The following is a 22,456-nucleotide window of genomic DNA, read 5'->3' as shown; positions in this document are numbered from 1 at the left end:
AAGATGGTCAAATAAAGAAGGAGGTACCCCAGTAAAAGATTGTGTGACGGAATCCTATGAAGGTTTAAGGCCGTTTTACCATTTGATGCAACTTATTCATTTATTAGAGGTGAGTTCTGGGAGCTTAATTCTAATCGGATGTAATGAATGCATATTGGAGACAGTTTAATTTGAATCAACATATGGACTGGAACTAATTTTCTATTTGTCATCACCGTGAGACTTATTTCTTTATAGCTTTATAAATTTGCTTAGTGGTAACATATTACTGCGCAAGATCACTCATTCATTTAATTTTGTGTATTGTGAACACTATTAGGTCTTGCAGATGGTTTTGATACATTATCACAATTTGTTTACACATTCACATTTTATATAGTAGCGCAAAGGACACTTTTAGATATTTATGCGTTTATGTATAAAATTATAAGGGCACGCCATTTATGCATCTTTACATGTCTTTGATACAGAACCGTTATCCTCAACCCCCGAGGGAGTGGAGGTTTCTCATGGGGTGTTGCCTGGAAGGGGGGGGGGGGTGGACTATTGCACTGTATTTAGTCTTTTTCTTGTATTGAGCCCTACATGGCAAACAACTTTGTTTTTATTTTATGCATAACCAATAAAAAGAAATCAACGGGGGGAAAAAAAAAAGAAGCTGCACAGTTTGTGCGTTTCCAGCACTTGTCAGCAAATGGGTTAAATGCTTTCATTTCAATTGCTTTGTGCGTGAAGGGGAAACTGCACACCAAGCAAATTTCAGGAGCCAGTGGAAAATACTCCAACCGTCTGTTTATACCATAGCAAGTTCCAAATGATCTGGGCCTCTTCCATTTCACACTGAAGCAGATGGGAAGCTTACCAAGAACTACAGAGCAATCCAACACTCAACTCACACTTCAAGCCATTCTTCAGTAGGATATACACACAAGTGATGGCTATATAGAAGTGATGACAAGTGGGTAACAAGACTGCTGAGGATCAGGGATTTTTAAAGATTTGTATCACCCAAAAATATAGCTCAGTGAATCAGGCTATAAAAAAAGGATAAGTTCACCCTTTGTAGGTAAAAAAAATAAAAATAAATGCACATTTTTTTTTTACTATTATTGCAGAAGCCTGTAAAGCATTGCGCAGGTCTCCATCAGATCTGTCTATGTATCAGCCTCCTCGTACGAAGAACCCGATACATGCTGACAGGAAGAATGAGTCAACTACCACAGCGCTCTGGTAGTTCACTGAAAACTACAAGCCGACAGCCGCAAAGGCTGCTGGACCTTGTAGTTTTCCATTTACAGAGTGCTGTGAATGAGTGATGCTGCCGGGTGGGCGGAGACCCACGCGGCTGCATTAAAAAACAAAAAGTACAACAAAGTGGGCAAGCAGATCCCTGATCCAATTAATGGAAGAGAAACTGATCCCCATCCGTTTTTAGCGGATCAGATTGGATACAGCCGTGTTTTTAAGCTTTCATTCTCATAGTGAAGACTGGCAGAAAACACACCGAATCACCTCATCTTTGAACAGATGTATTGAGCACGAAATCTTAAATAAATAAATAAATAAATAAAAAGCATTACATCTGCAACACACATGTGAAGAACCTCAATAGAAAATCATGCCAATTCACTTGTTCTGTGATGCCTTGCATTCTAAAAACGCATCTTCTGCCCTATTCTTTTTTCTGCAGGTAAATATATACATTATACAGCCCACCACCTCCTGTTTGTCTGGTCATTAGCCTAGGCTTATGACATGCACAGCCCTCTCATGAGAGTTTGCCAGGGGGAGTCATAAAAGAGCCAATGAAAGCCACAGAGCTGGAGGTGTGCCTCTGTGTGTCTGTAAATCCAGGAAGTGAACAGGCAGAGAAGCTTCAGCTGCCCACAGTAAAAATGGCTGCAGCCAGACATAGTGGAGGGAGATTTATGCAGCATATTTGGAAAGTACAGAATCACAGTATATATAAAATTGGGAAGCTTCAGAATGGCAAAGATGTTTTTATTTAAAAAAAATATGAGCAGATTGCAGTTCCTATTTAATGAATACAGATCTACATTCTTGTCCCTCAAAGTAGTATCACTTTTTTGTGTTCAGCTCCTGATGGCACAAAGTACATGGACTCGTCTTCCTGGGTGACCTGCAATGCTGATGTGATGTAGGACAGGGCACCCCCCTTGACATACAGCCGACCAACACTGCAGATAGCAAGGAGATGACTGCTTTGCTAAGGAGTAAAAATCTCTGGCTTGCAGGGGTTGCCTGAAATAAACACCAGCAAGAGGAGTGCAGAGGGAGGTGGAACATGTCAGATCCCAGCGCTCTGTTCGGCCACCAGGAGAAAAGCAAAATATCAGGCAGGCTTCTGTAAGTTTTTAACCAGAGTGTCTTGGAGCTTACATGGTGCTTCTTTATAACAAGGTGGCGTAGGAAAAAAGGAAGGATGACCCAAGTAAACCTGTTGCTTTGTCCTATATGGACATAGGACAGGTTCTTGCAATGCACCGACGTACACACAGGATAGCATATATGAACAAAAGTGGCGATGACCGGCTACATAGGGGCAGTCAGGGAGTCAATCTGTACTCAATGCCTGCACACAGGTCCTGCTGTATGCTATGGCTGAGAGCGGAAAGAAATACCAGACATTTTGAATACAGGAGGAAAGGGGGGGGGGAGAAACACAAGTAGTTTATAAAAAAAAGGTTTAGGTCTGCTCTAAATTGCACAAATGCCACACTGTGTAACAGATATTCCATAATAAAGCTCTATAAGTAACCTAAAAGGTTTCCAGCAATCCGTCGAGCCTGTGACTGTGCACTAGCTAAAAAACTGGATTGCTAGACGCCAAAGACACATGCAGACACAGTTGTGCTTGCCAAACACTTCCCAGCCAAGCAGATCAAATGATGATATATCTGGTTGAATTTTAATCAGTGCAAATGATTGCTTGTAGCCTTTGCAAAGTGCAATGTCCAGAGCTCGGACTATGTCGCCAGCTAAAGTCTGAGGAATGCCGCAGTCACACTAGGAGATGAAGGACAGCATACAGACCATAAATGAGGGGTGTCCAAACTTTTTTCAAAGAGGGCCAGATTTGGTGAAGTGAACATGCACGTGAGGGCAGAACATTTTGCCTGACATTATTTGAACCATTAAAATTCGGTCTGCGTTTGTTTGAGCACTAAGACACAGCCCAACAAGAATTCTCTTGCCTTTGTGGCTGTGTGTAGTGAAGAGATGAGCTCGGGCATGTTTGGGTATACCATATTTATTGGCGTATAACACGCACCTTCATTTTAAGAGGGAAGTTTCTGGGGAAAAAAAAAAAAAATCATTTTAAATGCAGAACTGTGAAGCAAAATAAAAATCCATGCCCATCTGCAGACCAACCATTGCCAGGAATGCAGCACCCACCATTTCCATCAGTGCAGCCTGATTGATGCCCATCCACCTGCAGAATTGGAGGGCACAGGAAGGGGGGCGGGACAAGCGCCAAAAGATTATATACACACACAGGAGAAACTCCTTTTTACATAGTGGCCTCTTTAATGCAAGGTCCTGTCTCCTTTGATGTACAGAACAGTTGTCCAATGGCAGCACATGAGACGGGACTCCCTATTACAGAAGCTGCCCGTAAACATGAAATTTTACACCTGTATTCTACACCTCACAAAAGATATACATGTCCAAATAACCACGTGGGCCGGACTTTGGATATGCCTGCCATAAAAAAAATAAAAATAAAAAAAAAGTCTGAACAGATTAACTCCTTGCCTAGTGTCAACTATGGCTTGCCAAGGACGCTCTTGAATCAGTGTAGATCCATGTTCTCTCTTCTTGCTGTCCATAATGGATCTTAAAGTGGTATTAAATACAAAAGTAAACATTTTATCCCAAAAGGAAAATAAAAAAATGCAGCCACCATATCTAATGATTGGTGAAGTGCAATAGATTACATTTTTGGTAAATAAATAAAAATAAAGTTAGTCCAATTTTTTTGCATAATGTGAAAGATGTTACACCGTGTAAATACACAGCCAACATGTCAGGCTTTAACATTGCGTACACTCCGAGTGGCACCAAACTTCAGTACTAAAAAATCCCCAAAGGCGACACGTTTAACTCTAAAACGGTAACCTGTAAAAAAAACGTTTGAGGAGGCCTAGTGCTAGAATTATTGCTCTGGTGCCAACATTCACGACAATACCTCACATGTGTGATTTGAAATCCATTTACCTATGTGAGCAAGCACGCATGGGCGCTTTAACATTTTTTTTTTATTATTTTAAAATTTTTCTAGTTTGACACTTTTTACATTAGTTTGATCACTTTTATTCCTATTACAAGGAATGTAAACATCCCTTGTAATCGGAATAGAGAAAGAAACATCCTCTTTACAGCGAGATCTGGGGGTTTACAAGTCCCCAGATCTCGCCTGGGAAACCCGAAAAAAAAAACAAAAAAAAACACACGATTTTGGCTTTCCAGCCAAGGCGGCAGCATTTCTTCAAATGCAGAGGGCGCGAGTGACATAACATCCCGCAGGATTCTCTATGGTAACTTAGGGCACTGGCGCCCTCACGCTGCCTGTGAGAATGATCAGTCGGCTGAACAGCCGCTATGATTGTTCTTATGGTGCAGGGCATTGCCAGCTAAGAAAAAGGATATCTGAACGATGCCTTTAACTGCAGGCATGATTCAGATATCACCACTGAAAGTCTGCGACGTCATACGACGTCGCCCCGGAGAGAAGTGGTTAAACTCTAGGTTTCAAGAAAAAAAAAAAAATGTATTTTCAGTATGAATTCTTAATGCTCTAAAGCTAGGTAATACAGATTTCCCATTTCCAGGCAAATATTGTGAGAACGATGGTGTGAAGATAATCTGCCTCTATACTCCCTGCTTTGCATGAGCATCCGGATATGATGCTACCCTCCCCTGACCCAGAGACCAGCTAATGTGAAGTTGCTCTGAATCCTTCATTCTTCATAGAAGTGAATGGACAGGATTAGGAAATCTACCATTGCAAATAAGCAGCATTTCCAGTAAGATGAGGTGCTCCTCATTAACCTCTTACAGAAGAGAAATTGCCTGGTCTTCCTAAAATGATGCCAAAAAGAATTGTGAGCACAGCTTGCTTTACAAGGCCAACTAAACCCTGCTTTATCTTTGCTGCTTTGAATCCTACATTCAAGGCTGCTCCTTCCAAAAGGCAAAAGTGGAAAATCAGAATGCAAAATAGCAAATCATGTCCTCGAAAAGGAGTGAAGGCCCTCTTCGCTTCTTAGTCCTTCAAAAAAGGTTTGTAAATATTAAAAAAAAAAAAAAAAAAAAAAAAGACTTTTTTTTATACCTTACTGTGAAAACCCTTCTGCATGAAGAGCCCCTGACTTACCTGATACCCGATTTGCCCGAGGCTCTCCTGGCTCGCTCGCTCCTTATTAGCTCAGATGCCATTGACTCACTGCTGTCAATCAGTGCCACAAGATGAGGGAGAGGGGCTCTTATGGACACTCAGAGCGGGGCTCAGGAGCAAGCACACTCGGCAGGGGGTGGAGCCAGTAGTGTCGGTAGGGGACCCCAGAAGAGGAGGATCAAGGCTGCTCTGCACAAAACATTTACAATCACTTACACTTCTATCAGCTTATGAGGATACTGAGGCAACAGAATCTAATTTGAGGTGAGGTTTGTAGCACAATCAGGCAAACTGTTGGTAAGAAATGCCCCTTGTCAGAGTAAAGCAAGATAAACCAATTATGGTCTACAACACAATTTAAACCGATAAATTAAAAAACAACCTAGTCACTAATTTCTCATTTATTGTAAACTTTGGTGTTTAAAGCTCCTACCTGTAGGTTTCACCAACTGTGACAATTTCCACTTCACTGTCAGTAGAGGTAACATTGATTTCTTCATTATTGGCAGGGACTTGAGGAGTGGATGAAGCTTCAATGACTACAACATCCTCATCAATGCTACCTGCAAAATAAAACAAAAACACACTGTAATTGTGCTTCCAGACATAGAATTGATGGTATTTTACTCATAAAACAAAATCAGAGCATACAGAGGTCTACAACTTTACCCAACCGTTTAACATAAAGGGTTCAAAGTGCGCCTGCCTCAAAATTAGGCAAACGTGACAAGTGTTTAAACTTCAAAACCAAATCCACTAAAGTCTTTTTTGGCACCTGTAAGTACCACCAGCAAACATAAGTGAGGCCCTTGGGATACCAACGGTCAGGGGCAACCTCTGGCAAGAATGAGGAGGTTCTTGCCTGCGGCTGTAAATGTTGCCGCATACACTGTGTGAGACCAGCAGCAGCTGTCCGATATGTACTGAGTAAAAATCAACAGCTGGCGCTGCTGCTGTTCACAACTACTCATCCTGGATGCACACTACACCCGCATGTTTCTAAACAGTTCTGGCCACAAACGGGTGATGAAGCTTCCCCGTACATATACCCAGTTAAGTGACTGGCCTCAGGTGAAACACAGATGAAACAAATCCTCCTACACAAGTTGTACCTGTTTATCTGCAGCCCTTTCTTCTTGACATCTGTTCAAATTGCTGAGTTTTAAAGCTTGCCTGAAAGTTCAGGGGAAAAAAAAAAAAAAAGGAGGCAGAGAGCTGAAGTTTGGGCTCTTTCACACAGAGCGGATCCGTAATTGATCCGCTCCGTTAGCCCGTTTGGCTCAGCGGAGATTCCTCCGTAAATCCCCGCTGAGCTGTCGGCGGACAGGGCGGTCCCCGCACACTGTGCAGAGACCACCCTGTCACTCCTCCGCTCTCCCCTATGGGGAATCAAATGAATACGGACCGTGTGTCCATATTCATCCGATCCGTTCCGCCGTACGGAAGAAAAATAGGGTTTTCTTCCGTCCGCAAAAGCGGATCTTTGCTGATGGTTGCGGACGTTAGCGGATGCATCATTCGCCAATGCCTGCAATCCCATAGGGATACATTACAAGTCAGTAAACGGACTTGTAATAAACAGACCGTTTGTCCGTATGTGTGAAAGGGCTCAGAGCTTAGTGTGGAGAGCTCAAACAGCTGATTAGAGGGAAAGGACACACCCCTTCCTGAGCACATAAGAGCAGAATTTAGGCCAATCAGCCAGCCAGAGGTCCCTTCCCCGTCACCATTTTTCTCTTGGTGTCAGGAACACTTGTCTAAAGTGACTCAAGCTGATAGCAAAGGAATGAAGCAGCAGACAAATGAAACTTGGTGCTCCTAATTGAGACACTATAGAAGAATAGGTTTTGTTTGCTTTTCATGTCTGAAGTTTACAACCACTTTATAAGCATACATTTTTTATAATATACATTTATTTTTTACCTAAAGTAAAAGGCGAAATGTTTAATTTTAGCTCTGGATAGAGTGAAGGATTAAAACATTTGTCAGTTTTTATTGCAGTCTGTCACTTTCACACTGGGGCGGTGCGCTTGCAGGTAGGGGGGGGCGGGGGAATGAATGGGAAGCGCCACAACATGGGCACCATGGCCACTAGCGGGGGTTAAAAGCACCGCTATAACAGCAGTAGAGAGCCGCTAAAACTAGCAGTGCTTTACCGCCAACTGGGCGTTCATGGACGGACACAGCCTTAATCTTGACAAAGTGGGTATTAGCCTTCCTTTAGGAGTGACTAGGCCGAAAGTGTTAACAACTTCAAAGCTGAACAGCCCCGCCCAGGGGGCGGTCCTACTGGCTATATCCCCTCTGCCTGCACTAAGCAGCTCAGTTCGTCAAAAGCAGTACAAACTTAAACAAGAGGGGTGGGTGCTGTGTCAGTCCATGAACTCAGAGAAAAACATTTTATGGCGAGTATAAAATCCTATTTTCTCTTGCGTTCATGGACAGACAGCCTTAATCTTGACAAAGTGGGACGTCCCAAAGCAGTGTCAAAAAGAGGGGTGGGAACAGCATGAAATTAAACTTCACCCCAAAACAAAACAGAACAGAGCTCCTCAACTGAGGAGTTGCAACTCTAAACAGCCACCTGCAAAACTTTGCAGCCGAAGTAGCATCCGAAGATGCACTCACATCAACTTGTAAAGTTTAGTAAAAGTGTGCCCGGGTCGCCGCCTTACACACCTGGGAAAAAGACGCTTGATGTCAGAAAGCCCAAGGAGGCACCCATTGCCCTGGTCAAATGAATCGTGACAGGGAGGCGCCTGACCCTTTATGGCGCAAGCCTGATCACGATCTGTCGAGTCTACCTTGAATTGGTGGCCGATGAGACTGCTGGGCCCTTCTTGGCACCAGCCCCCGAAACCAACAGTGAGTCTGAACTCTGGAATGGAGCAGTAATAGACAAGTATACTCTCGGAGCTCGGACAACGTCCAAGAAATGCCACGTCGTCTCCTTAGGATTCGACGGACGAGGACACAAGGATGGCAGTACAAGGTCTTCCTTGAAATGGAAGGTCAAAATGACCTTAGGAAGAAAAGAAGGCTGTGGACGCAGCACCACCATATCCATGTGGAAGATCAGATAGGGAGCCTTTCACGACAAGGTTGCCAGCTCAGAACTCATCTTAACTGACATAACAGCCATCAAAAGGACCACTTTCTGAGAAAGTGTCAACAAGGAAACTTCCCTAATGTTCTCAAACTAGTGGTTTCTGAGGCACCTAGAGGCCATGCCGTTAAGGCCATTGACTGTAAAGCAGGAGGACGTATGGGACCTTGCGACAGCAGGTACTCTCGTAGCAGTAGATGCAAAGGGACGTCTGCTTTTCAAATCCCCACAGAGGTAGTGGAGGACGGACCGGAGGGGCCACATGCTGAACCCCCTGTACAAACATTCTCACTAGAGAGTGAGCCGCCAGGGAAGATATCTGCCCCCTAATTGTACTTAAAGCAAATTTTTGGTCGGCCCCCTGCTGTAAAAAAAAAAAGCAGGACTCTGGGAACCAAATAGGCACGCTGATGTTACCTCATTTCCTCACAAATGGATATGTAGGTCTTCCAAGTGCGATGGTAAATCTTCCTGGAGGACGATTTTCGAGCACTCCTCATGGTAGAGATCACAGAGTCTGACAGGCCCCGGTCTCTTAGCACCTGGGCTCTCGATAGCCCTGCCGTTCAAGCCAGTGACTGTAAAACAGGATGCCGTATGGAACCTTGAGACAGCAGGTCCTTTCCTAGCGGTAGACGCCAAGGGACATCTGCTACTAGACGGACTAGGTCAGTGTACCAAGGCCAAACCGGAGCAATTAGGTTAAAATAATAAATTTCCATCTGGACTAAAAAACCTCCAGGCCTATGGGCCTGAAGGGAGCCATGTCTTCTCTTTAACTAGGCAGAAAAAAACTGAGCTACTTAGTGCAGGCTGAGGGGATATAGTCAGTAGGACCGCCCCCTGGGTGGGTCTGTTCAGCTTTGAAGTTGTTCAACACTTTCTGCCTAGTCACTCCTAAAGGAAGGCTAATACCCACTTTGTCAAGATAAGGCCGTGTCCGTCCATGAACGAAAGAGAAAGGGGTCTTAACGTACAATTGAACACTGTTCAGTTCATTGAGAGAACCATGAATGCAAACATGTACTACAACATACTGAAGCAGAGCATGATCCCCTCCTTTCGGAGACTGGGCCACAGGGCAGTATTCCAAAGCAATAACGACCCCAAAACACACCTCCAACACGATCACTGCCTTGCTCAAGAAGCTGAGGGTAAAGGTGATGGACTGGCCAAGCATGTTTCCAGACCAAAACCATATTGAGTATCTGTGGAGCATCCTTAAAAAAAGAAGGTAGAGGAGCGCAAGGTCTCTAACATGCACCAGCTCCATATCATGGAGGAGTGGAAGAGGACTCCAGCATCAACCTGTGAAGGTCTGGTGAACTCCATACCCAAGAGAGTTAAGGTAGTGCTGGAAAATAATGGTGACCACACAAGATATTGACACTTTGGGCCCAGTTTGGACACTTTTACTTATCTTTATTTAAAAAAGTAAACTTGGCAACTAGGAAAAGCTGAGATTTGCATCACTGAATGTAAAATCGATCATTTCAACACGTGCTGGAGCTAAATTTGCTTATTATGCATTTTTCCCTAATTTGCTCAGTTTGAAGTGGTAAGGACTGATGTGTTCTAATTTACAAAACATGTAAAAAAAAAAAAAAAAGTTAGACCCCTTTCACACTGAAGAGCCGCTAAAACAGTGCTTTAAGCAGCACGTTTTTTCAAGGTCACATGACAAAATGCCATAAAAAAAACATTTTGCAGCACTTTCAAAAAAGCTTATTTTTTTCATAAAGAACAACTCATTTCAATGGGCAGAGGGGTTTTTGTAACGCTTTTTACAGCACTCCAGACCCACCTTAAAGGGGTTTTCCACCCATTTAAGTTTATTAAAAGTCAGCAGCTACAAAAAGTGTAGCTGCTGGCTTTTAATAAACTTACACTTACCTGCTCCAGCGACGCGCCGGCCGGGGGTCCGCTCCTCTCCCCCCCCCCCTCCCCGGCGTCTTCATTGTCACTGTGGGCACAAAATTACATGCCAAATGTGGCATGTAAGGGGGAGAGGAGTGGGTTAAGAGGAAGTTCCATTTTTGGGTGGAACTCCTGTTTAAAGATGCTGCTTGCAGGACTTTTTCCAACATCCTGCAAACGCACCACCCAAGTGTGAAAGCACTCATGCTAATAAATAGGAGGCAGTTTTCAGGCACTTTTCAGGCTATTTCTAGCCCTAAAATGCCTGAAAACCGTTACAGTTGAAAGGGGTCTAACACTTATTATCAAACATAAGAAAAATATCTAGAGCCTGGAATTTTCTGCTGGTTAACAGTGGTTTGTTGTCATTCTTCAGAAACCATCTGCTCCATTTTCTACCACCCATGGCAACAAACTACTTATTGTCAGGCAGGGAGATTTATTTAAAGCTAGCACCAGCTGTACCAAGCTACCCTGCCAAAAGCCTCTGGTAACAGGGCTCAATGATCAAGGCTCTGGAATCGAATATGAAAGTCAAAGAATTCCTTCACTGCTGCAATATGCAAGATTTGAAAAATGCGTTGTAGAGTTAAAGAGTTAGACAGCAAAATATCTGGTTACTACTGTACATCGAAATATAAAGCTGCGTGAATGTATTTATCTATCTATGCAGAGTAGTGCAATAATTTAGCACAACTCAATCATAGATGGCATTAAATGGTGCAGAGAAATACACATAGTTAATGTACCAACACAACTACACAAAGCATTTAAACATATGTTCTACCTGAGGGAAGAGTTGTACCATTTTGGTGGGTTTCCTCTGGAGTCAAAAAGATATCCTCTTCTCCTTCAGTGGAAGAACTAGTGCTAGAGGCCGACTCACTGCTGAGGTCATTCTCACTAGAGCTGCTGGAACTAGGGAGCAGTGCATACTTCTTCCTGGCCAGAACTTCTCTCTTCTTCCTCTGCAATAACAGCCTCTCCTTCTGCTTTTGTGTCCGCTGTGTAGAACCCTTTTTCACAAAAGTCTTTCGATGCATAGACCTCCGTAATGTGCTCACCTGATAGCAAGGCCGCTTCATTAGCATACTAGGCACAGACTCAGACTGGGAACGAGGCCATTTTTGATTCCTTGAAGAGGGAGTCCTATTTGTAGTATTTACACCTGTGGGAGAGAAATGTCTAGAGCTGTCCTTGTCCTCGTCAGAAGTCATAGTATCAGAGTCACCAAAATGTGAACTAGATGAAGGTGAAGATACACAATCACTAAAGGAAGAGTCATTATCTTCATCACTTTGAGGCCCTAATCGAAGTTCGATCAGTCTCTGATTTTTCTTAGCCTCACAACTCTGTGCATAGGAAGGCCCAGCCTGCTGGCTTTTCCTCTTTTTTCGCACAAGTCCTTTCTCTTGCTCTGCGCCGCCGCCGTTTAAACTCCTCGGCTGCTTATTTGAGTCACTGCACAAATGAGAGAACTCATTCCCCACCTTACTGGAGATCATGTCCACGTCTGATGGGAAGGTCTTTGCTGCCCCAATAGGCTCAGGGTTCAGCAATACCCCTTTTAGGCTTTCCTGTTTCTTTGGTGCATCTGGAGAAACCTCACTCTTCATATCCGCGTAAAAAAAGGGAGCGCGTTAGTGATTTCCACAATAAAAACTGAAAAAAAAAAAAAAAAATTGAGTATTAATACTGTACAATAAATGTTCTCTCTTACATTTGCTTATTTAGGTTATGCACAAAGCAAAGTTTAACCACTTGCCCACCGGGCCTATTCTGGCACTTCTCTCCTTCATGTGAAAATCTCAATTTTTTTGCTAGAAAATTAATCAGAACCCCCAAACATTATATATTTTTTTTTTAGCAGACATCCTAGGGAATAAAATGGCAGTCATTGCAATACTTTTTGTCACACCGTATTTGCGCAGCGGTCTTACAAGCGCACTTTTTTTGGGAAAAAAAATCACTTTTTTTAATTAAAAAATAAGACAACAATAATTTTTGCCCAATTTTTTTGAAAATTGTGAAAGATAATGTTACGCCGAGTAAAATGATACCCAACATGACACGCTTAAAAATTGCACCCGCTCGTGGCATGGCGTCAAACTTTTACCCTTAAAAATCTTGATAGGCGACGTTTAAAAAAATTCTACAGGTTGCATTTTTTGAGCTACAGAGTAGGTCTAGGGCTAGAATTATTGCTCTCGCTCTAACGATCGCGGCTATACCTCACTTGTGTGGTTTGAACACAGTTTTCATATGCGGGCGCTACTCGCGTATGCGTTCGCTTCTGCGCGCGAGCTCGTCGGGACGGGGCGTTTTTAAAAAAAAAATGTTTTGCCTTCTTATTTATTTTTATTTCTTTTTATAATTTTTTACACTGAAATAAAAAATAAAAAAAAATATATCACTTTTATTCCTATTACAAGGAATGTAAACATCCCTTGTAATAGAAAAAAGCATGACAGGTCCTCTTAAATATGAGATCTGGGGTCAAAAAGACCTCAGATCTCATATTTAGGCTTAAATGCAAAAAGCTATGAGCTATGGGGACGGGTGAAGGAGATTTTTCCTTCAGTCTCGTCCCCAGTCACCAGCCGAACGGTCCCGATCGCCGCCTCCGGTAAGCGGCGGAGGGCGCGGGAGAGCGGCGGGAGGGGGGGTTCCCTCTCCCGCCACCGATAACGGCGATCTCGCGGCGAATCCGCCGCGGAGACCGCCGTTATCGCTTACAGGACCGTTGGCACTAAAGATGCATACCTCGGTTGTGGCAGCAGCTGCTGCCGTTACCGAGATATACATCTTTAAAAACAGGACGTCTTTTAGACATGGGGCGGTGGTCAAGTGGTTAAACAATTTGCCTAATTTTTACATTGCAGTCCTTTAAGAACTTCTGATACAACCAATAAAGTTGAACTCCAGGCAAAAAAAAATGTAATTTTGGACTGAGCAAGGAAGAGTAATGCCTCGTACACACAAACATTTTTCAAACCCCTTCTCCTGAAGCCCCCACTCCCCCCCAAAAAAATTACATGCCAAATGTGGCATGTAAGGGGGCGAGACGTGGGTTAAGCGGAAGTCAATTTTGAGGGTGGAACTCCTCTTTAAGGGTAAAATACCTTCTGGGCACACAGAGAGCCCCATCACCCAGGCACTCTAACCACTTGCCGCCCACCAGACAGGCAGCACATCCAGGCTAGGTGACATACCCAAACATCAAAGTCCTTTCTTCTTGATTTGGGGCATGCACCCCCAGCTGCGATTGGACAAAGCACGAGTTTGTCCGCAGATTTTGGCTGAAACCTGCTGATCGGCTGTGGCTAATCACATCACAGAGTTCTATGTTTACAAACACACAAAACTCTGTATGCAGACAGAGATCTGGCTGTTAATTCTACCTGAAATCAAGGGGTTAACTGTGCATAACAAGTGTATCGTGTGCTGCCTTTATTCGCAGATTTGACGGCTTTTTCCTGCCTATAGTCAGATTTGATTTCCTGGATGTTAATCCCGTCCCAGCCAGTGTCATTAGTACAGCATTATCACTGATCACTGTATTAGTGTCCCGCCCAACCAGTGTCTGTGTGAAATTTATAACTCTTACAAACTATAGTATTTACACACAAACCAATATAAAGCTTATTAGAATATTGTTTATCAAATACATGTTGCAGAATACATGTTGGCCTTAATTTATGAAGAAATTTGAGTTAAATTTGATGTTTTTTTAAATTTATATAATAAAAATAAAAAAGCCCAGTGGTGATGATCAAATATCACCAAAAGAAAGCTAGTTGTGTGAAACTATTACATACATTTAATTTGGGTACAGTGTTGCATGACCGTGCAATTGGGATCAGTGGTGGTGGGGGGAGCTGTGGGATCAGTGGTGGCAGTGGTGAGTATGAGGTCAGTGGCACAAAAATCGCCCTAGTGCAAAACCATTTATTAAAACGGATGTGCCAGTAAAAAAAAAAATATTAAAAGCCAGCAGCTACAAATACTGCAGCTGCTAACTTTTAATATTAGGACACTTACCGGTCCTGGAGTCCAGCGCCGTACGCAGCAGAGGACGAGCGATCACTCGTCTCTCTGCTGCTCCCCTCGCCATCCTCAGTGAGGGAACCAGGAAGTGAAGCGCTCTGGCTTCACTACCCGGTTCCCTACGGCGCATGCGCGAGTCGCGCTGCGCCCGCCGATTGGCTCACACGCTGTGTGCTGGGAGCCGAGTGTTCCCAGCACACAACGGGGGACAGACGGGAAGTCTGGAAAAACCCGTCTTTTGCTCAAGACGTGTGGCCAGAAGTGGGTGCAAATACCTGTCTTTAGACAGGTATCTGCACCCCCCTCCCCCCTGAAAGGTGTCAAATGTGACACCGGAGGGGGGGGGGGGGCGGGTTCCGATCAGCGTGAGTTCCACTTTAGGGTGGAGCTCCGCTTTAAAGAAAGGTTAAAAACCAAATTTAATGCACTCACATTCGTTAAGGAATGGAACTAAAACAACTTTGAAGCAAACTAAGGGTCAGTGCCCATGAATCCATCTGCAGCCTGATAAAGGTCCATCTGCAGACCATCAATTCAGCCTGATTAATGCAGTTTTTTTAAACCTCATCTGCAGCCTCACCATCTCCTTTATTAAAGCAGCCTGAACATCAGGAAATCACCGAGCTGTCATCTCCTGTTTACTCGTCTCACACACACACACACACACACACACACACACACACACACACACACACACACACACACACACACACACACACACACACACACACACACACACACACACACACACACACACACACACACACACACACACACACACACACACACACACACACACACACACACACACACAGTCCCGCCTCCTCCTTCGGCATTGTACCAGCACCTGTGACAGACAGAACACTGGTCCAATGTCAGTGGCAGAGGCGGGACTGTGTGACGCGGGAACCGAGTTAGAGCTTGGTAAACAGGAGATGGTGGTTCGTGAATTCCGGTGGCACTCGTCCCCCTCCAAGGTACGCTTTCTACGTATAACACGCACCAGTGATTTGTCCCCTATTTTCAGGGGGAAGAAAGGTGCGCGTTATACGCCGATAAATTATATATAGTGCACCTCTAGTACATACAGAAGCTGGAATTTGAAAAAAGCCTTTAAAGAAAACATAAAATAGTTGTTGTCACTGCACAATATCAGCCAAGCTATTCAGGAAGCAGTGCTCATAAAGGGAAACAGCTGAAAAATGCTAACAAGGCGGTTTTTGTCCCACAAATCATTTCTTGAAAGCTCAAGTACAGCAATCAACAGCAAATTCACCAAGCAGTTCATTGTTTTATTAAGCTGACAATTTTCATGTCTAGTCATCTGCAGATAAAGGTGATAATTGCTGGCCTACACCCCCACAATTCTGGCAAAGCAAGTACTGGCAGTTACTCGTTCCCATCTGATGTGGATGCTTTATCTAAGAAGATACATGTTAGGAATGTGAAAGAAATGGGGAACTCGGTAAATACATTTGTTACATTTCGTAAGCTTTGTCCACTACATCCATCAACCTCACACTACCTCTACTGCCAGCTACTCACATTCCTAAGACCGTGATAAGAGACTAGCGCGCCTATGTACTCCCAACCCTTGGAATATTGCGATACCTATGCAAGCATGGTTAAGAGAAAAAAAAAGGTGCCAAACAAAATAGTAATTTGGAAAGATACCGAGTATCTTTTTGTGTCTGTTCCTTACTGCAGTAGTTACTCACTTGGAACCACTGAATAATATTAGGCTAGGATTCGTTCCTCTATAAAATGTCCAAGATGAGAAGTATTTACTAAAACTGGAGCAGACAGAATTTCAAGCAGCTGTGCATAGTAACCAATCTGCTTGTTTAGTAAGACTTTGAAAATGAAATCCGGAAGCCGATTGGTTGTCATGCACAGCTGCTCCAGATTCTGTCTGTTCCAATCTTTGTTAAAAACTTTCCTCAGTGAAATGTATTAACCACATGAGACTATGCATAGAAAGGAGACACCAGCCCACTTATTACTATACAAGAACATGTAGTACTCATTTTTATCTACCATGTAGATAAGGCTGATCAGCCATCACCCTTCAGAGTCCCTGGGAACCAGAAGTTGCTAGGAGTTCCTTGAACTGTGGATGATGGCCCTCCAAACCCAATGGTGCCTACATAGTTCCATAGGCGGGGGGAAGCAGTCCTCGGCGGGAGAAGACAGCGATTAATCATATATAAAATCCAGCAGGGCGGTTGTACCCAAGTTGATCGGTCAGCTTGAACACATTTAGCATGCCTATACATGGTTCAAATCTTGCCCCGGTTCAGCAAGAACAGACTATGACCAGCCTTCTAGTAGTACCTTTCAGATGAGCAAGCCTACAAACCAAATACAACGTTTGCTAAAAATACCTAATTAATCCATCAAATCACTACATAGGGCTGTCAGGCAAGCAAAGGCTGTAGTGACAGAACCCTCTGATGACTTTACCTTTAAAAAAAAAAAAAAAAAAATGAGTTTGTCATATACAGCTGCTGTCATTGCTGAAAGTGCCAGGTAGAAATCATAGTTGTCTTTTCACCACAATCTTAAGCCCCAATAGCAGAGGTGAATGAAAATGGATTGTAAAGGCCGAAGTTGTTATTTTACCTTAACCACTTCCATACCAGGTACTTACGCAGCTTCCCGCCCAAGCCAATTTTCAGCTTTCAGCACTGTCGCACTTTGAATGGCAATTGCGCGGTCATGCTACACTGTACCCAAACAAAATTGGCGTCCTTTTTTCCCCACAAATAGAGCTTTCTTTTGGTGGTATTTGATCACCTCTGCGATTTTTTTTTTTTTGCGCAACAACTAAAAAAAGGCTGAAAATTTGGAAAAAAAATTACGTTTTTATTTTTTTCTGTTAATTTTTTTGTAAATAAGTTTTCTCTTTCAATTACGGGCACTGATATGGCGGCACAGATGGGCACTCATAGGCGGCACAGATGGGCACTCAGAGGCGGCACAGATGGGCACTCAGAGGCGGCACAGATGGGCACTCATAGGCGGCACAGATGGGCACTCATAGGCGGCACAGATGGGCACTCATAGGTGGCACAGATGGGCACTCATAGGCGGCACAGATGGGCACTCATAGGCGGCACAGATGGGCACTCATAGGCGGCACAGATGGGCACTCATAGGCGGCACAGATGGGCACTCATAGGCGGCACAGATGGGCACTCATAGGCGGCACAGATGGGCACTCATAGGCGGCACAGATGGGCACTCATAGGCGGCACAGATGGGCACTCATAGGCGGCACAGATGGGCACTCATAGGCGGCACAGATGGGCACTCATAGGCGGCACAGATGGGCACTCATAGGCGGCACAGATGGGCACTCATAGGCGGCACAGATGGGCACTCATAGGCGGCACAGATGGGCACTCATAGGCGGCACAGATGGGCACTCATAGGCGGCACAGATGGGCACTCATAGGCGGCACAGATGGGCACTCATAGGCGGCACAGATGGGCACTCATAGGCGGCACAGATGGGCACTCATAGGCGGCACAGATGGGCACTCATAGGCGGCACAGATGGGCACTCATAGGCGGCACAGATGGGCACTCATAGGCGGCACAGATGGGCACTCATGGGTGGCACAGATGGGCACTCATAGGCGGCACAGATGGGCACTCATGGGTGGCACAGATGGGCACTGCTAGGTGGGCACTGGGCATGGATGGGCACTGTGGGGTGGCGCTGATGGACACTGGGGTGGCGCTGATGGACACTGGGGTGGCGCTGATGGACACAGGGGTGGCGCTGATGGACACAGGGGTGGCGCTGATGGACACAGGGGTGGCGCTGATGGACACTGGGGTGGCAGCACTGATTGTCGGATTCTCTAGCAATGGGTCATCATCACACAAGTTCAGACAGAAAGAGGACATTAAAAACAGACACTAGGGACTTATGTACACTAGTAGCTGGGGGGCGGCAGGAATACAACGTGGTTGAGCCCTGTTTTTACCGTTTCCCCTTTAACTGGCGTGGCAATGGTTGAGGATGTACAAATGCTGCGGCAGAAATGATACCCCCATCGTGCTCAGCAGGCACAATCGCCCACAGAACATGACACATTCAAGAGAATGGGGCTGTGTTGGAATGCAAGTCCAGCATTTGGGGGTTGAAACAAGAGGAGAGAAGGCAATATACTGCCTCCTACTGCCTGTCAGATACTCTCTAAAGACTGAACGCAGATTGCTCTTCAGAAAGCAACGCAATTGTAAACAAGGCCTTAGACCCCTTTCATACAAGCCAGATTAGTTTTTCTCAGCAGAAGATCCATCTGTTGATCCCCGCTTAGGCAGAGCGGACATGGACATGACCCGCTCTGCTCTATGGGCAGCTAGATGTAAACGGATCATCTGTCCATTTACACCTAACTGCCCTCCGGATGCCCCTTACGTTTTTTTTTTTTGTTGGATTGGAGGTAGCTGGGCATTAACGGACACAAGTCTGTTTACATCAGACTGCTCAAAGAAGAATGGAGGGTCCAATTGTGTCTGGCTAAATAAACAGTCCGACCTGATTGGCCAGCTCGTGTGAAAGCTGAATAGAGACCCCACCAATGTTACATAGCATAGATGGACGAATCATACTATGACAGCCAGCCCAACTGGAAATCAAAATACCTGAACTATGGCTGCATCTGATTGGATGCAGCAAACATTCACCAAACATTAACTGCAGGTGAATTTTCCGGGTGTAGGTTTTAAATGACAATGATCGATTCACCACCAGTGAATGTTGTTAAGTCATGTGTACTGCTTAATAAACCCCCATACCAGGGTTTGATTAATTTGCTTGGAATCTAGGAGCCAACTAAAAAAGTTAGGAGCCAGAAGACACGCCCCGTCCACGACGAGCTCGTGCGCAGAAGCAAAGTCAGACGCGAGCAGCGCCCGCATATGTAAACAGTCTTTAAACCACACATGTGCGGTATCGCCGCGATTGGTAGAGCGAGAGCAATAATTCTAGCCCTATACTTCCTCTAACTCAAAACGTGCAATCTGTAGAATTTTTTAAACAATCGCCTATGGAGATTTTAAAGGGTAAAAGTTTGTCGCCAATTAACAAAAAAAGTATTTTTCCCCCCCCAAAAAAGTGCGCTTATAAAAGACTGCTGCGCAAATACAGTGTGGGCTCCTATTAGAGGGAAGGAGATGGCAGTGAAAACACTGAAAGCTCCATTAGATTTGCTGGTTTACTAGTCATGCCAACAGCCACCACAAGATGGAGCCAGATCACAGAAGGAAGCTTAGGCCTGCAGAAAGTCGCAGCCTCAATTACCGGCCGGTGCACGGAGACACAGGATGGGGTATCCCGTCTTCGTGCGCCCCCACCTCCCTGCCGTGCGATTGCGTCGGGGGCCACGGCTTTCTGCAGGTATAAGCTTCCCCGGGCATCAGGTCACCAATTCTAGTAGCAATTGCGACCGGGCGTTTAGATTTTGTCAAACCCTGTAATATTCATCCAGTTTTTAATAACCCCTCCCAGGGTTCGACAAACCCTAGGCGCCAGGTCGCATTTGCGACTAGAATTACCAACCTGGCGCGGGAACCTGGTGCTTTGTCGGCAGTATAGCTGCGCATAAAGCTTTGTCGGCCGTTAAAAAAAACAACAACCTAGCTCCTAACATTTTTAGCTGGTTTCTAGATTCCAAGCAAATTTGTTGTCAAGCCCTGCCCCCTCCTTCCCAATGCAAAGAATAATCTTGGCCCTTGGGATCTGAGAAATTATGAAAATTTGACAACATTTTTTATGTATATGCATGAGGAAACAGGCATACACACTCAAACTGGATATGCTTTGCAATACATACATAAATCTATATGCACTGTATGCATCAAAAAAAAAAAATAGAACAAAGAAAATTTGGCAAGCTATGCCTAAACAAAGACCCGTTTCATTATGCTGTAATGTCATCTCTGGCAAAACAGATGGCATGCACAGATGAGTAATGATACCAGAGAAACCTCGTTGAACGCTCTGCCCTCCAAAACAGAAAATATTCCGCAGCAGAAATTCTCTCTAATTGCATTCATCAAGCAGTAAGACTGCGCATAAATGATAATCAGAAAAAATAAAAAATAAAATAAAAAAATAAATAAATGATAATCAGGATTTTTTTTCCCTCTATCAAAGAGAGAATTTAGTGCTACAACATAATTGTATCTCGTTTGTATTTTCCATTTATGATAAGGAAAGAAAGAATTTGCCAATTCAACAGGATGATGTCTATTCTGAATTCATTTTGTTACATGACCCAAGAGCCCTAGACATTACAAAGCTCTGTTATTACTACTCTGCCAAGTACTCAGAAGATCTTATGCCACTAATACTAAAGAAAATGGACTTGACTCACAAAATTGGTTATTAAAAGGATATACAGCAATCAGTTATCAAATAAAGTACAATGATATCTTTCATACCTCCTCAAACCAAAATGTCATTTTCCACTGAGGCTGGTTGGCTACATCTACTCTACGACCCGTCACTGTGAAGATCCTTCACATGTGACTGCACTTCATTATGGGCCCGACCCACAAAAGGGCACATTTGAGATTACCAATGGGAGACTCAGAAGGGATCCATGTAAATAGGTGTGGGCAGGAAGTCCTGTTGCAAGCTATTCGTTTGAATGTCATCGCTCATGCAGTGCTTACCTGCAGATGATTGGCCCTGGATGCAGACAGTCTGCATCCAGGGCCAATAATAAACAAGTAATCACTGCATAAGAAATTACGTGGAAACAGCCTCATATAGCTGTGGGCGCTGTCAGACCCCCATTGCTTTCAATGGGACTTCCTGAACGCAACTATGTTCATCGATCCCCGGCCAAGTCTCCCATGGGACATTTCAAATGGCCTCGTTTTCAAGTGAGAATGAGGTTTTAGGCCTGTAAGAAAGATCCAAGGTTAATACAGCCATCTCCTCGGCTGAACTGTTGTGTTCTGGCAGGTGGACACAACCCCCCCACCAAAGCACTCTGCTACTGGCATACCCACGGGCCAATTGCCTGACTTTCTGAACCAGCCATGTCTCCTGACATTCAGTCCATGTGTATGGGACTTTCCTCTTCATATCAATCCTGATGAAGTGCATTTACACTTAAAGTTACTAAAAAGACTTGTTTTAAAAAACAAAATGTTATACTTGACTCTTCTATGCAGATAGTTTTGCACAGAGCAGCCCAGGTCCTCCTCTTCTTGGGTCCCTCTTTGCTGCTCCTGGCCCCTCCCTCCTGAGTGCCCCCACAGTCAGCAGCTTCCTATGGGGGCACTGGAGCAAAATCACAGCTCTGTCCATTCAGACATTAAGCCCTGACCCGGCCCCCCCATCTCCACTGATTGTTTGACTGGCCGCTTGCTGCGTCTCAGACAATCAAGAGTGACCCAGATGGCTTAGACACTCATGGATATTGCTGGAGAGAGACGGTGCTCAGATAAGTACCGTATTTTCCGGCATACAAAACAACTTTTTAACCCCTTAAAATCTTCTTAAAAGTCGGGGGTCGTCTTATACGCCGGTAACCTAACATCCCTTACCTTATCCTAAGACATGCAGAATCGCGGCCGTCCATTTTTCAAAGCTGCGCCTCCTACTTCTTCTGTTCCGTGATAGGCGGAACACTTAGCTTCCCAGGAGACACTGTGTTTAGTGTCCGCCTATCACGGAGACCCTCTCGTCCTGTGTTTAGTGTCCTCGGACGAGAGGGCCTCCGTGATAGGTGAACACTGAACACAGTGCCTCCTGGGAAGCTGAGTGTTCTGCCTATCACGGAACAGAAGACTTAGGAGGCGCGGCTTTGAAAAATGGACGGCCGCGATTCTGCATGTCTTAGGATAAAGTTGGGGCACAGTCTGGCATGTAATGGGGCACAGTCTGGCATGTAATGGTGGCACCGTGAGGCGAGGCATTACTAGTAGGAAGGGGGTAG

The 22,456-nt window shown here is 44.6% G+C and overlaps 1 protein-coding gene across 6 annotated transcripts in view; it reads right to left on the bottom strand.

Moving 5' to 3' along the window:
* The window catches only part of RNF111 (ring finger protein 111), an 89,307-nt gene that overhangs the window by 38,300 nt on the left and 28,551 nt on the right, over positions 1-22,456 (bottom strand). For all 6 annotated transcript variants that reach the window (XM_040342774.1, XM_040342775.1, XM_040342776.1 and 3 more), the window contains exons 2-3: positions 11,230-12,104; positions 5,853-5,982 (exon numbers count right to left, since the gene is read on the bottom strand). In XM_040342774.1, the coding sequence (XP_040198708.1) occupies positions 5,853-5,982; positions 11,230-12,058 (959 nt within the window). In that variant the 5' untranslated portion in view covers positions 12,059-12,104. The remainder of the gene's footprint in view (positions 1-5,852; positions 5,983-11,229; positions 12,105-22,456) is intronic.

Source organism: Rana temporaria, chromosome 3 (assembly GCF_905171775.1).
Source record: "Rana temporaria chromosome 3, aRanTem1.1, whole genome shotgun sequence".
Taxonomy (NCBI): Eukaryota; Metazoa; Chordata; class Amphibia; order Anura; family Ranidae; genus Rana; species Rana temporaria.
Note: the sequence above shows the minus strand (reverse complement) of the source record. Positions and strands in the feature narration are given on the sequence as shown.